At 30.1% G+C, this 17664-nt stretch overlaps 1 protein-coding gene and 1 pseudogene across 1 annotated transcript; both read left to right on the forward strand.

The window, feature by feature from the left end:
• The first annotated feature begins 14954 nt into the window (after positions 1 to 14954).
• On the forward strand, positions 14955 to 15646 carry LOC118449144 (uncharacterized). The gene has a single exon (XM_035883369.2). The coding sequence runs from the start codon at positions 14955 to 14957 to the stop codon at positions 15537 to 15539; it is 585 nt and encodes a 194-aa protein (XP_035739262.1). The 3' UTR covers positions 15540 to 15646.
• Positions 15647 to 16050: 404 nt separating this feature from the next.
• Positions 16051 to 16632, forward strand: LOC118449136 (uncharacterized; annotated as a pseudogene).
• Positions 16633 to 17664: the final 1032 nt, after the last annotated feature.

Genomic DNA, 17664 nt, shown 5'->3' on the forward strand with positions numbered 1-17664 from the left:
AATCGTTATAAAGAGTAATAATAAAAAATTTAAATTAAATAAAAGAATGCAAGAATTTTATATAAATTGCTTTTAATTTTATAAATCAAATATTATAATATGATGCAATAGTAATTTGAATTGTGCATTTTTTAAATTGAATGATAGACGGTCACAAATACGATATGATTGGTTGATAAAATATCGAGCCTAGGGGAATATATTGTCATGGTAACTTTAAAGTGTTCCGTTTCACGCACCAATTATATCGACGTACAGATGGTCTTTCCATGTACGCATCAGCCGCTCTAACGGCATAACATGTATGTATGTACATCTACAGCCATTATATTCTACAGCGAATTGTTATAATTATAACAGTGATGTTTGATAAGTGAAAATGTGGTAAACAGCCAATGATATCTAATTAAAAGCAAATAACTAACCAATAATATTTATTTAGAAGAAACAGGCCAATAATGGTAGTTTTCTCATCTTTATAATTTATTATGAAGTTGAAAATATTTTGCGTGCAAAGCGCTAATGCTATGAGAGAAATACAAAATTTTCTGTTAATGTTTTATTATTCTACGATAATTTCATGTAATGGATATTTATTATACATTTAAATTAAAAACTATTTATCTTTTAATACAAATATTATGTTCTGTTTTCGTAATTTACAAATAAGCATAATAAAAAACTGATATTTACTAACACTGTTTGCTTTTTGATAGATATCATTGGTTTTTTACTAATGGTTACTTCGCCAAATTCGATAACTTGAATCAATGATTAACTCGTAGCCAGTGTAAATAGTAGTAAAATGCATATACATATGCATTATTATAATTTATTTTAATTAATATTCTGTCTGTTCCATATTTATAAATTTTTTAAAATGGTTATTGATATCACGAAAATATAGGTTAAGAATGACATATAGAGTTACATTACTGAATTGAGTTAATTGTTGATTAAAGTTAACTGAATTTGATTATAGTGGTTCTAATTTTATTAATGACTGTAAATGTATCTACATTTACAGTTTTTAATTCCTTCGCGGTTCTTTTTTTGATAGAAAAATAAATTCGGCTACAAATCAATCATATTAATCATACGGATAACCTATAACCATTTACACGAAGTAATGAATAAAATTAAAGGTTTATTATGAAATAGTATATAGTTATTGTCATTTCATGTTAAAAACATTATTCCAAAGTTATATATTATAACATCCCAACAATTTTTATTCCACAGGATTAAAATAGTAAAAATAATATGTAATAATATTAAATCTTGTTAGTCATATTAACACTATAATTTTGTAAACTTAATGTTATTTACTTAAAAATAAAATTATATTATAAACTGCTTGTGTTTTTTCATTTATGAGACGACATTGTTAGCATAGAAAGCAGATATTTTTTAATGTTCATCTTATTATATACGTCGATTTGCACTAAAGAACATACAATTATTTTTTATTATTTCATGTTGCATGCAGTTTGTCAGAAAATTTCTTTTAGCACAGCATAATATAAGAGTACAAAAATTGATATAGAGAATTTAATTTAGCAGAAGACTGACTCGAGAATTATTAAAGTTATTTACATGTTCATTTTTTATTTATATCAGCATCGATACAAAGTTTGACATTACAATTAGTAGAGTTTCACATTATAAATACTTTATGTTCAAAGTATATTATTAATTTTGTAATGTTTAAATAATTGAACTATTGTTTGAATTACAAGAATAAATATTATACATGATTATTATTGAATTAATAATTACTAGTAAAATTATGATAAATTCGTACACATGCAATATAAATCATTTAAATAAAAGTAAAATAAAAAGAATTAATTAATGTAGGATACCATTATAGACTCGCAAAGTTTACTCCTTGGGGTTCAATCGCAGATTAACTTGTCAATTATCCAAGTCATTTGTTTCTTGTTATTTATATAACTTGTTGTTATAGTGTTTTTTGTTGTTTATATAACTGATAATAATTCTAAATGTAGAATTTACACTTAATTAAATTTCATGTTAAAATAATGATGTATTTAAGATGCATCAATAGATATGTAATGTTTAATTACTTATATTTTATATATGGTAAATAGAAGTATTGCTTATTCAATAACATTATTGAACACTTATTTATATTAAAGAATTTACAATTTTTATGTTGCAGATTGTCAGAAAAATTGTTCCAAAATAGTTTATTTTCAAAGTGCTGCCACAAGAGAGAGAGAGAGAGAGAGAGAGAGAGAGAGAGAGAGAGAGAGAGAGAGAGAGAGAGAGAGAGAGAGAGAGAGAGAGAGAGAGAGAGAGAGAGAGAGAGAGAGAGAGAGAGAGAGAGAGAGAGAGAGAGAGAGAGAGAGAGAGAGAGAGAGAGAGAGAGAGAGAGAGAGAGAGAGAGAGAGAGAGAGAGAGAGAGAGAGAGAGAGAGAGAGAGAGAGAGAGAGAGAGAGAGAGAGGGAGAGAGAGAGAGAGAGAGAGAGAGAGAGATTTTAAATGAAAATAAATAGTAAGTTTTATGAAAATTTAATGATTTTTCTTTGTTTTTATTTTCTGTAATATTATCTATTCTCTAATATTTATAATATTTATTAATCCTTAAGCATTAATAATTTCCCTAAATAAAGCATGTATATGCTTTAATTATTAATATATATTAATAGCGGTGAAGGTTTCTTTATGATAAATATTACTGAATAAAAATATTCTTTTTGTGTGCTACATAATATAAAAAATATTTTTAATAGTTTAATATAGTTACTTGTAGTTTTTTATTAATTCAATGAACTGTATCATGTATTTATGTTACTAAACTAAATTTCTGTTGTAATATTTGATTAATAACTTATATATATATATATATATATATATGTCTAGTATATATACATACTATGTTGGTGTATTTAATAAATAATAAAAATATTTATTTTTTAATGTATTGTTATGTCTTATCTGACGTTATTGGAGATTTTTAAAAAATTGTTCTATGAATCTGGAATAACTATGAATCTAGAATATCTAAAATATTAATCTTATCTACAGTTATTAACATCTTATCTACTTTAAAGCTGTAATTCGTAAGAATGGTTTTATAAGCTGAGGTGGTAAATCTAACTCACCTGAATGTACTTAAGCTTTTTTACCAGTTTTTCTTTACTCTTCTCTCATCGCTCATGTACAAAATAGGAAATGAAAACGATTTTCAATGTTTTATTTTGAGAACCGCAGTATCATTTTCATTAAATAAGATTATATTATTATCAATAGTGTATTTATTTTATTGATAATCACTGGTGGCCATCATAGATTCACAATCTATTTGATTATTTTTAACTATCTGTTAATCGAAACGTATCAGAAACAAATTGTTAACAATTGTCATTTTATGTTCTTTAGTTAAAACTAATAGGATTATAGCAAGGAATGCAATTTAAGCCGTGCGATAATCGAAGTATAAGCTTGTGTAACAATCGGTTTCACGTGGATTAAAGTAAATAGTGTTAGTAGGCTGTAAACTTACACTTTTCAGTTTTTCATATATTATATCTTTTTTGGTGATAGTCTGCGTCTTGTAGTAATTTGTGTCAGATATGTGTCGGCACGTATTTGTTTTACACAAATGCATAAAGAATAAAAAATATAATTGAACATGTAATAATTAGTATATAAATTTTAATAATAATAATAATGATAATAATAATAATAATAATAATAATAATAATAATAATAATAATAATAATAATAATAATAATAATAATAATAATAATAAAAATAATAATAAAAGAAAAAGAAATAATAATAATAATAATAATAATAATAATCTCTCTCTCTTTTTTAGGCGTTCGTTTAAATGTATTTAAACATTGAAACAATTCAGCATGTTTAAAACTAAAATAACACCTAAACTAACAATTTTTAGACATAACATTGTTAAAAACTGCGTCGATTAATTCAAAATTAGTGGTTTATTTACAAAAAAGTTCAATTGCACTTTGCAACTTCATCGATGCATAAAAATGGATGAAAGTTTCATAGAATTATATAGCCATTATATGTAACATATTACCATTTAATTTTGTCATATGACATTTTTCGCTACTTCCAATTCTTTTAAAGATATAGTTCGACCTAGTTCCGTAGAAACTCTGTATGTATATATGATCTGTCAGATAACTATCCGACCTTGTGCTATAACATAAAAAAGAACTAAATTTGATTAATAGCGATAATGTCCCCTTCAAAGTACTCTCTTTGGGAAGTTACAATCTTCTTTCGGCGATTTTCGGAAACATTCTTTATATTCAAATTTTGGTATAGTTAACAGCCGCTTTGTCACGCTTCTTTTTGCCCTTCAAATCTTTTCCACAAATTTGGCCGTTTCATTTTCATTGCAAGTAATAGTTTCAAAACTTCTTTGTAATACTCTTTATTTACCGTCTTTTATTATTAACTGAGGTTTATTAATTAAAACTCGAATTAGTTACATATTTTTAGCCGTTATTTTGGGTTTTCCAGAACGAGATTTGCTCTTAACTGATGTACGACCACTTTTAAATCGTTTAAGTTATTCTTTAATCTGTGTATCATTTATGAATTCATTGCCATATACTTTACGAATGATATAGATGGTTTCCGAACACGAATGAATGATATTTTGACAACATTTAATGCACATTCTTTGTTCATTATGTATAATCATCGTGAAATACGACGTGCATGAAATTCAACATTTACTCAAAAGTGTACCATTGTCAACTGAAGACTTGAAGGTGCTGCCTGGCACTTATAAAGATCCCTTCTTAACACTAGATTTACCAGACCAGTCATTTTGACTAGTCATGCAATTTAAATTCAAAATTACTACTGTAATATTTGCTTTCCGAAATGATGTTGTGATTTTTATAGCTACAAATAGAGAATACATTTTATGAACTTAATATTACATTATATGTAATATATTTATATATATATATATACAAATATATTTTATATATATTTATTTATATATATTTATATATATATATTTATATATATACAAATATATTTTTTGTTATTGACACTTATACCAGTACCAGTCAAAATGACTGGTGCACGTTTCTATGAAGAAATTCTGTAAAAAAAGACATTGGGGAAGCTATAACAATTGATGTACTGCAATTGGGTACTGCAATGTTTTATCGACACAGAAATATGATTTCTGGAGAATAATGAGACCGATGCATTACATATGGCGATTTTACTGAGATTCTGCAATATATTCGTTTCGACAAAAAAAATCAGAGGAGTCGACGTTTGCAAAGAGACAAATTCGCTTTAGTCTCATCAATTTGGGACAAATTTATTGAAAACAGTCAAAATTGCTTCAAATTGGGAGCTTATATTACCGTGGATGAGCAACTCTTTTCAATGAAAGCTAGATGCAGATTTACCCAGTATATGCCAAACAAACCCCATAAATTTGGCATAAAATTTTGGCTGGCGTCTGATGTACAGACGAAATATGTGGTAAGTGGGTTTCCGTATTCAGGAAAAGACGAGGCTCGAGATGCATCAACCCCCCTAAGTGAATTTATTGTAATGAAACTTCTTGAACCGTATACCATGACGGGTCGAACTGTGACAACCGATAATTTTTTTACAAGTTTTTCTTTGGCGTTAAAATTAAGATTTAAAAATACCTCGTTGCTTGGAACAATACGCGCAAACAAGAGGGAAATGCCGAAAACCTGCAAACTGAAAAAAGACGGCATAGCTCGTTTCTCAACGTTGTTATATCAATCCAATGGATGCACACTTACCGTTTACAAGAGCAAACCAAATAAAAAAGTACTTATACTAAGTACAAAGCATAAACACGTCACAATTGATAAAACTGCTAAGAAATTACCTGAAACTGTATCGTTTTATAATAGAACTAAATTTGGCGTCGTTGTCACTGATCAAATGGCACGAAAATATACCGTGAAATCAAGTTCCAGAAAGTGGTCACTTCGAGTCTTCTTCAATATTTTAGATTTAGCCGGAATAAATTGCTGGATATTGTACAAAAATACAACAGGAGAAAATATCACACGTAAAGACTTTTTGTTTCGATTAGCAGAAGAGCTTGCTTCAGAATATCAGACTTCAAGGCAAAAACCACACGAAGTCGACCTACCAACTACAAGTGGCACGGTTCCTGTACGCAAATGGTGTCAAATAGGATATTGCAACAACAATAAGACTACAAAAATTTGCAATACATGCAAAAAAAGTGTATGCGGAAAATGTACACACAGAAAAATCTACATATGTAAAAATTGTGATAGACAAACTGTAAACAATTGAGCGTTTTGTTTCTTGATAATGTCTGTGAATCTATTTATCTATTAAAATCGATATTAATCAACTTTTTTGTCATGTTTTAAGTATGAATAAAAATTGGAAGCCTTAATAAGGATTTTTTTTACACCAGTCATTCTGACTAGTTTTGCTAGAAATAGTATATTAAAATAGCCGGTATATGTTAATGATGAATACCTATTTTAAATAATAGTACATTTAGATAAAAAGTCAGAGCACAAGATCAGATAGCTATCTGACAGATTACGTGTGTGTGTAGATATATATTTACTATATTATATTATTATATATTATTATTACAATAATGTGGAATATGGTAGGGTGTAAGTGAAATATAATTGAATTCTCCATGGTTTACTTAAGACTGTCTTTTCGTGGTTTTTTTCTCATGAACGCCCAATAGTCTTTTTTATTCATACTCACATTCATACATATGCATTCGGTAATCCTTATCACTTTTTGTCCTATTCTTTGTTTCGTTGCTTCTCTCTCTCTCTCTCTTTCTCTCTCTCTCTCTTTCTCTCTCTCTCTTTTTCTCTCTCTCTCTCTTTCTTTCTCTCTCTCTCTCTCTCAGCTCCTTCTTTATCTTTCATCAACAATGCACCTTACAAAGGACAGATCTCTCTGTTCGACTGCTGATCGATTTGTTATATACACACAAACACAGTTAACTAACTCTAGAACCTTACATCCCTTGTCTAACTGTCTATAGGCTTATCTCATATATACACACACACATATCCTACAATAATAGTAATAATAGTAACAATATAAAATAAATTACTCCTATAGAGGAAACCTTAAAAAAATAGTGCTGGGAGAAAAACCTCGTAGATAATGTGGAAACGAACTCGTGTTTTGATCTTTATAAAAATAGTATATAATATATAAGTGTATGTTCACTAATTATTATATTGGAAAAAAAATCGACGAAAGTATATACTTTATATGCATTTGTCATTACACCAAATTATACTGCTGCTGTGTCCTATCTAGCACGTATCACCGTAAAACTAACGTCAATCATCAGTGGAAGAAATAAATATAGGAGATTGGATAGTAACACCTTATTAAACTGTCAAATAATGAAAAAAAAAAATAAATTTGTTGATAATTTTCATTTACATGAAGTAAAGAAATCACTGGAATCATTTGGCCTCGAACCTACGATTCCTGAATTAAAAATAACAGTTATATAGTATTATGTAGCTTTTACCTAGTAGGCTTTATTTAGTTTTTTGGCCTTATATGAAAAAATATTCATTTTCCTTACATGGTATTCTGTCTTTGTCGTAGTTCGATATTCAGTACATGTTACGTAACTTATAATAATAGTTACATCTGAATGTAGACGAAACTACGAAGAAATATACGATCGTAATGTTCTTTCATAATTTCCCTTTGTGTATATAAATATATAGTATATAATGTAAGAATTTTACCATGTTTTCGTTTAATTCATTGAATAATTTTAGGGCTTGATAGATTTTGTACTCAGGTAATTTGTACTCAATTTTAAAAGGCCCATTATGGCTTCCAATTTTTGTCAAGTCCTTGATAAGGATGTTGTATATAAGTTGCAATTTATAAAAAGATATAGCTAATTGTTTAACATAGTCAATAAAGTAGAGTAGATCCGGTTCCGGTGTATCTGTTTGAGATAGGATCACTCTAACTTTTATTCTAGTATCTATGTAGGATTTTAAAATGTGTGTGTGTGTGTGCAGCATTACACTATACTACGCTGTTGTAACTACGGTGCTACGTTGGCAGCAAAAATTATATGAAAAAAGAACTGTCGCATACAAACAAGAAAATATAATGCTTTTAGCTTGGAGGGATAAGAGGATAGTATTGTTATTGAGCAACTGGCATAATGCTGAAATGATAACCATTAGAAGATTTATACGAGGTGGTATAAACGAAGTAATCGAAAAGCCAAGTGTAGTTGTCGGGTACACAAAGTCGATGGGTGGAGTTGATCGGGCTAATCAATATGCCTCTAGTTAATGTTTTTTGAAGAAATCGCTTAAGTGGTGGCGGAAATTGTTTTTCTGGGAATGGAGATATCAATAATTAATTCATACATTCTCTATAAAACTGTACAGCGCAATAAAAATGAGAAAGCATTGATGCAGTTACAATATAGAAAAATTTTAGTCGATCAACTCGTAGGAGATTTTCGTCACGATAGAACAAGAGTTTCTACATCAATTTCTGAAATCAGACTAAACGGAAAACTTCACATAATGAGAAAAGGTGCAAAGAGGGATTGCGTTGTGTGCTCTAAAAGGAAACAAATGGATAGTAGACGTTAAACAAATGATTACTATGACACTTGCCCAAGTAAATCCAGAATGTACATGGAAGATTGTTTCCAAAGATATCATACCATGGTGAATTACAAAATTTAAAATTGATCTTTTATTTACAATAGGAAAATGCATATTTATAAAACAAATAAAATCAGATGCATTCACAAGGACGTGTAATCATTTCCACTCAAAATAAGGCTTCCTTTATCTCAGGCGTTCTGCTCCAAAAATGTGCCGGAGTTGCTGATAGGCAGTACTCGAGAAATACGCGGAGCGTTAAGGGTTAATAATTTTTTAACTATATTATATATGCACATCGGCCGACCACCGGAAAAGAACTCGAACAAAAACTGGTATAACAATGTGATATGACTTAATTTGTCATAAAATATTTTACTACTCAGTTTTATTGACTATCTAATCTAGATGGTTGCTAATGTGCTACACATTGCTTATAGAATTTCTGCGTTTCTAATCAATAAAATATAAAAGGAACCATAAATTTTTTTTAATTTTAAGAACATCTTAGAAATTTAGATCCGTTGATATGAACGACTGGACATATATTTCCTTATTTTTATCATAGTTATCATCTGTCCAAAGCTCATTAAAATGCCCGAGTGAGTTACCTTGGTTTCTCCGTGGAGCATGCGCGCACCCGCACACAACACATATATACAAAGTTCAAATCTAAAAAAACAAAACTAAAAAAAACAAGAATTCAAATATAGAGGTTTTCTGCATATTATTATAATATTTTTCTTGGTAATAATAATAGTACTGAAAAATAATGAAAAAATATTAAAAAAAAACTGGCGTCTTGTGATACGGCGCTTAATTTGTATTTTTTCTTCTAAAATATACGTTTATTTGACTCTTTAAATAGAACATACAACTAGAAAATAAATATAATTAATTTTTAAAACAATGTAAAAAAAACAGAATAACAAAGGACGAAACCATAAACCTCACAACTAATGGCTCCGCGTGAGCTCTTCTAGTCTATCTTAATATTCGGTCTAACAATTGCACTTAACACATTGCGCGCCGGCTCCGCGATAATACGGGATTTTTAATTCATCGCTTGATCGCCGGATTTTTTGCCTGTATATATGCTTGTCTTACATATCAATGCGTATGCATTTGCCATCGTTTACTTTACTTAGCTACTCATTTTTCAGAAACAAGCAAATGAGGCCGGTATTCAGACTTTTAGTGGCTGATATTTAGCCGGTGTGCAATGTGTTAAGTCTATATGTTAACTCCTATAGTTTTAAGTGGAATTCGTTAAGCGCAAATCATTAAGTGCAATCATAGCCTAGAATATTATAGTATATAGAAAAAAGGCGAAAGAAAAATTGGACTATCAATTTCTAATATTTAGGCTTAGACTAATTGCTTGGATTTACATTACGGTTTCGATATTCGTATTTATATATAGGAAGATCTATATAGCTTTTGCTGTATCCGCCCAAGCAGACAGGAAAGGAAAATAAGAGGAAGTAGAGATGGCGATGAAAGGAAGAAAAGAGGGATTTGGAGAAAAGGTAAATATGATGTAAATTCTGGTTATAACCATCAATATTCTTTTTTGTATTTTTACTACTGTAATTTAACCATTTGCGGACCACAAGCCACTTTCGCGCTCTTCAGATTTTGTGTCGAAAAAAGCCAGGGTATTTGGTCGAAACAAACAACTGACGGCCCACCCGAAATTTGTCGAAACGCGCTCAGCCTTTGCGTGCGTTGAAGTTATCACCGTATATTTGATAAAATAAGTTACAATTGTTTATGTGTTTCGTATAATGATGTGTAGTAGTTAGTCGTTGACTGTTTCTGAAGGAGTGATGTATAATAAGACTTGAGAGCTTAGATGTCGTGAGTCTGAAAGATGTAATTTGACTGAATTTTTAGTGTCTTTAAAACTATCCACGAAGACTGTAGTGAGATTAGGAAACGGAATAAAAAGGGCGGAGTTGAAGTATGATCTGAGCATGGAAAGGGAAAGAATAAATGCCCATTGACTGGGGATAGTTATATCCTCCCCCAATATGCCCCCTTTGTTCTAGTGATCATATAGATTAGAGGGTGTCAATGGATATTTCAAAGCTAGGCGCCAGACAATCCTTGGCTTGTCACGCCTAGGTGTCTACTTTCACTATTTATTTATTGGCCGGCTTGACATATTATTGAAACCTAGATACTTTACTAAGAATGTCTAAACCCAAACAAAGGTGGCCATGTGTTTTTTATCTATGCGCTTTGTTAGCTAATATCCAATAGGTTTCCAAGGGTAAATATTTCTAATGGTGATATATGATTCTTAACAGATTGAATGCCACGCCAATTTTACCAGGATTGTCCGTGGCATCACGATGAATTTTCTATTTAGCGATACATATAATGTTGAAATATTATCTGCAATAGATAAGTTACAGCGTATAAACATGTTTGGCATGTTAATTGCGGCGGGGATCACTGGTGATCCCTGTGACGCTGGAGTACGATTTCGCGCGATCGTCAATTATCTCATATTGCTTCTTCGCGTTGTTGAGTAATAATGTCACGATTTTATTATTACTGGAGTGTTAAACAATCAGGTAAGAACCTCTATTATATACTTATATACTTATATACTCTATTATTTATATACTACAAAAATTTTTGTATTTCGTATCTCCTATTTAATTTTTTAGTTAGCCCATAAAGTTATGATTTCAAATGAAGATTCTGCGTCAAGCAATTCAACTGATGATATATTTTTACCAAATCCTTCCAAACGATGCCAAGTGTTGTCAGATAGTGAGGAAAGTTCCTCGAGCAGTTTGTCTGATTTGATAATATCATATTCAGTACGTCGCCGTCGAATTGAATCATATAGTGAAAGCGAATTTGAAGATGACGGTAATAATGACGAAAATAATACACAAGAAGAGGTACGTGATATAAATTCGCATATACCTTCGTGTAATTAACCAAAGATTATATTTTCTAATTCATTGGGGATAAATACACATTATTCTAAAATTTTTTAATTTACTGAACCGCATAGTTTTTATTGTTTTTTTGTTTCGAATGAAATATTTGAAATAATTGCAAACCAAACAAATAAATATGCTGCGAAAATAGTATCAGAACAGCGATCACGTCATCTTGATAGATGGATTGAAACAAATCCAAATGAAATAAAAAGATTTTTTGGCTTAATTATATGGATGAGATTAGTGCAATTACCCAAAATTCACCTTTATTGGAGTAGAAATGAAAAATATTACCAGATATTCCCAAGTACAGTGATGCCAAGAAATCGATTTGAATTACTTTTATGGTTCATTCATTTTAGTAACAATGAAGAAAACGATTCTAGTAATAGATTATCCAAAATTATTTACATTATCGACATATTAAACAGAAATTTTAAAGAATACTACAATCCAGATGAAATATTATGCATAGACGAATCATTGGTTCCCTTCCAAGGCCGCATAATATTTCGACAATATTTGAAACTGAAACCGCATTGATATGGAATTAAAGTTTTTAGATTATGTTGTGGTGCAGGATATATTTATTCTTTTCAAGTATACTCGGGAAAAGAAAAAAATAGAGATAAAACAGCAGGAACCGTATCGTCCGAGATTGTAATGTCTCTTTGCAAAGATATATTGGGTAAAGGGCATACTGTCTGCATAGACAACTGGTATACGAGTGTTGATCTGGCAGAAAAGTTAATAGCAAAGAATACACATTTAATGGGTACATTATGGAAAAATCGACGTGGAAATTCAGTAGAAGTAGTATCCAAAAAATTAAAACGTGGAAAACTCATTGCTCGCGAAAATAAATTCAGAATAACAATTTTAAAATGGAAAGACAAGAGAGACGTATTGATGTTTTCAACGAAATATTCGGCAGAAATGACTACTGTACATAAGAAATTTTATTTGTGTGAAAAACCAAAAATGGTTGTGGAATATAATCTAGGAAAATCATTAGGCGATTTATCAGACCAAATGATAGCTTAATTATAATTCACCACTACGCAAAACTTTAAAGTGGTATAGAAAATTAGCAATAGAACTGTTATTGAATACATGTATGATAAATTCAATGATATTATTCAAACAGGTAACAAGTAAAGATATTCAAATTTCCGACTTCAGAATGAAAGTTGCATTGTATTTAACAAAATGTCGTGATAATGATGCTGAAGTTTCCATTTCTCCACGTGAAAGCTTGCTAAGAAGACCACGACATGAATTAAAAGCAATGCCGGGAAAAGCTCGAATGGTGCGAAGATTTTGTAAAATTTGTTACCAAAAAAATTCAAGGAAGCTAGGAAGAATAATTGCAAAAAACTGTAGTAAAAAAGTCGTGACATATTATAAAGACTGTGATGGTTCACTCTTTCTTTGTTTAGAATGTTTCAATACGATACATCGTAACGTGCGCGCATAATAAAACTATATTACATGTATAAATAAAACTATTTTCAGATGTTTTATACTGCATTCATTTTTTCACATCACTACATCAACTATGATAATAATAAAAAATTATAAGTATTGTCATTTGTCTAAATTTTTTATTTTTTTTTCAATCTGGGTACACCGGTTACCGATGGCCCCCATGGCATCACAGCCAAGTTAAGTGTCGGTCACCGGTGACCCCCGTGGCATTTAACCTGTTAATACTCATAACATCATTCCGAATAATAAATTTGGATTTAAATCTAATTTATCCACTACGCATGCTATACACGAACTAACTTCCGATCTGAATAACTATTTACATAATGAATACGCTATTGGTGCTGTACTATTAGACTTAGAAAAAGCGTTCAACTCTATATGGAAAAACAGACTTATACATAAGCTAGACGACTATAAATTTCCTATGGGTTTAATTCTACTGATTGCTAACATGATTGAGGGGAAGATATTTCGCACGTGGGACGGCACCAATTTCTCATCGAAGCCCTTCAAAATAACAGAGGGGTTACAGCAAGGAACCGTCACATCATCAATCCAACATATTCAACATATTCAACAGTGAACTAATCAACAAGTTTGGCATGAACAACTCGGATAAATGACACTTAATCGCTTATACAGACGATTTAATAATTTATAAAGCAGACAAGGATGTAGATAAAATCAGATACACATTACAGGCAGTTATCAACGATATAAATAGTTATTACAAAAACTGGAATTTAAAAATCAACCCAAGTAAAAGAAAATTAATTTTTTTCAGAAGACAAATCAAATCAAATACTCTGCAGTTAAAAAAATAGATAGTTTAAAATTAACAGCTATTGATATCCACACCAACGAATTAACTGAGATACTAAAGAAACGCGTCGTGAAATATTTGGGAGTTCATCTAGATCATCTGTTAAGAATGAATAAACATTACTCGATTCAATTAGATAAAGCAAAAAAAGTTTTCAAGCTGAATTTGAGAATTTTTTACAATAAAAATCTTGCTACTAAAGCCAACATAATATGCTATGGACTACTGGTGAGACCTATTTTAACTTATGCAGCTCCTACATTATGGAATATAGGTCCAACTATAATGGAAAAAATAAGAAGATTTGAAAGATCTTGCTTGAGATCATGTCTAAGAACGCACAGAACCGCTTAATCAGATTATAAAAAGAGAATAAAAAACGAGACCATTTACAATACCAACATCAATAGAATTGATTGTTTTTCTCTCAAAATAACCAGAAAATATTTTAGTAACATTGATCGTATAAACAATAGCTTAATTACAGACCTTATTTCACAAGAAGAAGATTCAATTCTGAGTAAATTAAATTCAGGCTACATTCCATCGGAACTATTCATTTATTGTGATAAAAATGGTCTAATCCAAGACCACAATAATTTTCCACTAAATTATTATCGCCGAAGACACTCAGCAAGAAAACAAATCAATAGTATCCATGATGAAGATAATCAGGAGAACTACGTTTTCTCAAAAGCACAATGTAATTGTGGAATTATAGTGGAAACAAACACGCGATTGGAACAAATGCCTAGCTTTTTTTATACGACAATATGGTCTAGCGAATAGAGAACATCAAAATTTCACAGAGTATATAATAGAGATTATTATGTGTTATAAGTGCTAGTTTCAACAAAGTGAACAGAGCCAACAATATTTTGTGGTATGTTTACATTTGAATTTTTTTTATATTCTCCATCTTTTTGCTCCGTTTGATTTATATTTTATATTTTAGTTTTTACTTTATCATTTGTATATTCATCCCCAAAAATGTCAAGACATTTGAGGAATATCAATTTATTAGGCAAAATAAATAATATCGACGAGGATTGTTCGGAAAATAACCAAGAAGTTTCCGATATTGATAATAATACAGAGGAAAATAATTATGATTTATTTGACAGCGATACGGACGAAGAGAATATTTTGAATATAAGAAGAGGACAAAAGAGAAAGAGATTTATAGTTAGTTCCGAAAGTGAGAATGAAGAAGAGATTGGAATTGCTACGGACGGAACTGTTCGGCAAAAAATAAAAAAAGGGTTTAATCGTGGAAGAACACCGATTTATAATATTTTCAAAGAAATATCAGGATCGGCAAGATACGCTAAACGAAATATTATAAAGGGTAGAGTTGAGTCGACATTTTCCTTAATTATTGATCATAACATGATTAAACATGTAAGAAAATATATGGAATTAGAGGCAATTCGAGTGTTAAAAACGAAATGGAATTTATCTATTGCAAAATTATATGCATTTATTGGACTTCTATTTGCGCGTGGCGCATATGAGATAAAAATATGGATTAATCACATTTATAGAACAAGAAATGGGGTCCGTCATTTTTCTTGATAACTATGAGCCTAAATGACTTTACAGAAATCATGAGATTTATTCAGTTTGACAACAAAAATTAATGAAGTCAACGTTTACAAAACGATAAGTTCGTTTTGATCTCTGAAGTTCGGTACAAATTTGTTGAAAACAGTCAAAACTGTTATAAACTAAGAGCATATTTTTCTACAGATGAACAATAGTTTCTAACAAAAGCACGTTGTAGATTTACTTAATATGTGCCCAATAAATCTGGTTGGTTTCCGACATAGGTAGTAAGTATATAATAAACGGCTTTCCATATTTGGGAAAAGAGGAAGGGAGAGAATCATCGGTTCTACTTGGGAAGTTTGTAACTTTTAGATTAGCAGAACCATATACAGGTCATGAGAGAATTATAACAACTAACAATTTCTTTACAAGCTTGTCATTAGCGAGTAAATTTCAAGCAAAAAAAATTACGCTTGTTGGAACTATTCGTAGAAATGAAATGGAGCTACCAAAATTAGCGAGACAGGCAAAGGTTAGTATGACATGCTTCTCAACAATATTATACAAATTGAATGATTTTATTCTTACAATTTACAAAGCTAAACCCAATAAAAAAGTATTGATAGTTCAATGCATTTATCCGTTGAAATTGAAAAAAGTGACACTCGTATTCCAGAGACAATTAGATTTTACAATAGCACAAAATTCGGTGTAGATGTAACTGTTCAAATGGTCAGAAAATATTGTATAAAATCTAAATGTCAAAGCCTTTACAGGTATTTTTCAATATCTTATATTTAGCCGGGATATATGCTTGGATTTTATACAAAGAAACGACGGGTAAAGAAATATCGAGGCAAGAATTTTTATTTCAATTGACAGAAGAGCTTGGGACCGAATATCAGAAGGAGAGACACCTAAGCAAAGAATATTCATCAGAAACAATAACAAATACAGTTATAAATATGCTATATAGATATGAAATATCATCTGGACGGAAATAAGATATTGTAAAGTCAATAAGAATAACAAAATTTGTATAAAATGTAAAAGATACGTATGTGGAAAATGTGCAATACAATATATTGTAATTTGTAAAAAATGTGCTGAAAATGCATAAATGTAAATAAACTTTTCTAAATTGAAAACAAATATTTTGTTTACTATCCAATTGGCTAAAATCTCTATCTATATTAAATTTTGAAACGGTCATTTGATCGCTCATGGTAGGATTAGGTATACATGAAATGTCAATAGGTTTAGTGTTAAAGCGGATTGAAAACAGCAGACTTAAGAACTAGTTAAAAATTATTTAAAAACGAATTATCTATCCAAAAGACATAAACACAAAGTTAAATTTATCTGAACCATAATATCCACTCACGATATGAAAGAAATGAAGAGCTACCAAATAATACCCTGCAATAAAAATTAGCAATACAAGTTCAGAAGAGGAAGAAATATCTGACATTAAAGCAAAGAAAAGTTAGGAACAGAACTTTTAAAAATAACGAGAAAAAATTCTACAGAAATTTCAAACAAAACCCAGAAATAATAATGGTCCTAATGATCTTTTTCCCATAGAACGAGTTGATGAGTATTGGTCTTTACTTTGATCTGCTGATGAAAAACATAACAATTCAAGATGGATAGAACAAAAAATACAAAGACATATGAGCCTGCCAGTAATGGGACTCAATCGATTAGATTAGCAACATTCAACTGAAAGAAGCATAATTGGAAAGTCCCTGGACCAGACAGAGTATACAATTTCTGGTACAAGCGACTTACTATATACACGGAAAAATAGTAGAACTATTCTTCGAATGCCTCAAATATTCTGATTTATTCCCAGTTTCCTTAATCCAGGAAATTACTTACTACTGAAGTCGATGACATTCAATGGTGATCCATCAAAAGGCAGACCAATAACCTGTTTAAATACTATCAATAAAATAGTTACAGCATGCATCTCCAACGTCATATATGAACACCTAGCAACAAACAATATCATGGCAGAAAAGCAAAAAGAGTGTGTCAGCAAAAGTGTGTAAAAAATAATTAACTATTGATCAAGTAGTACTAGATTAAGCAACTAAAATCTCCAGAAATCTCTATGCTTGCTATATAAATTATCAAAAATGTTTTAATT

Source organism: Vespa mandarinia, chromosome 11, assembly GCF_050613455.1.
Source record: "Vespa mandarinia isolate Hongniang chromosome 11, ASM5061345v1, whole genome shotgun sequence".
Classification (NCBI taxonomy): Eukaryota; Metazoa; Arthropoda; class Insecta; order Hymenoptera; family Vespidae; genus Vespa; species Vespa mandarinia.

Bases quoted from the DNA above. Each gene is read 5' to 3' on its own strand.
- LOC118449144 (XM_035883369.2), top strand. From the start codon at position 14,955: ATGTCAAGACATTTGAGGAATATCAATTTATTAGGCAAAATAAATAAT.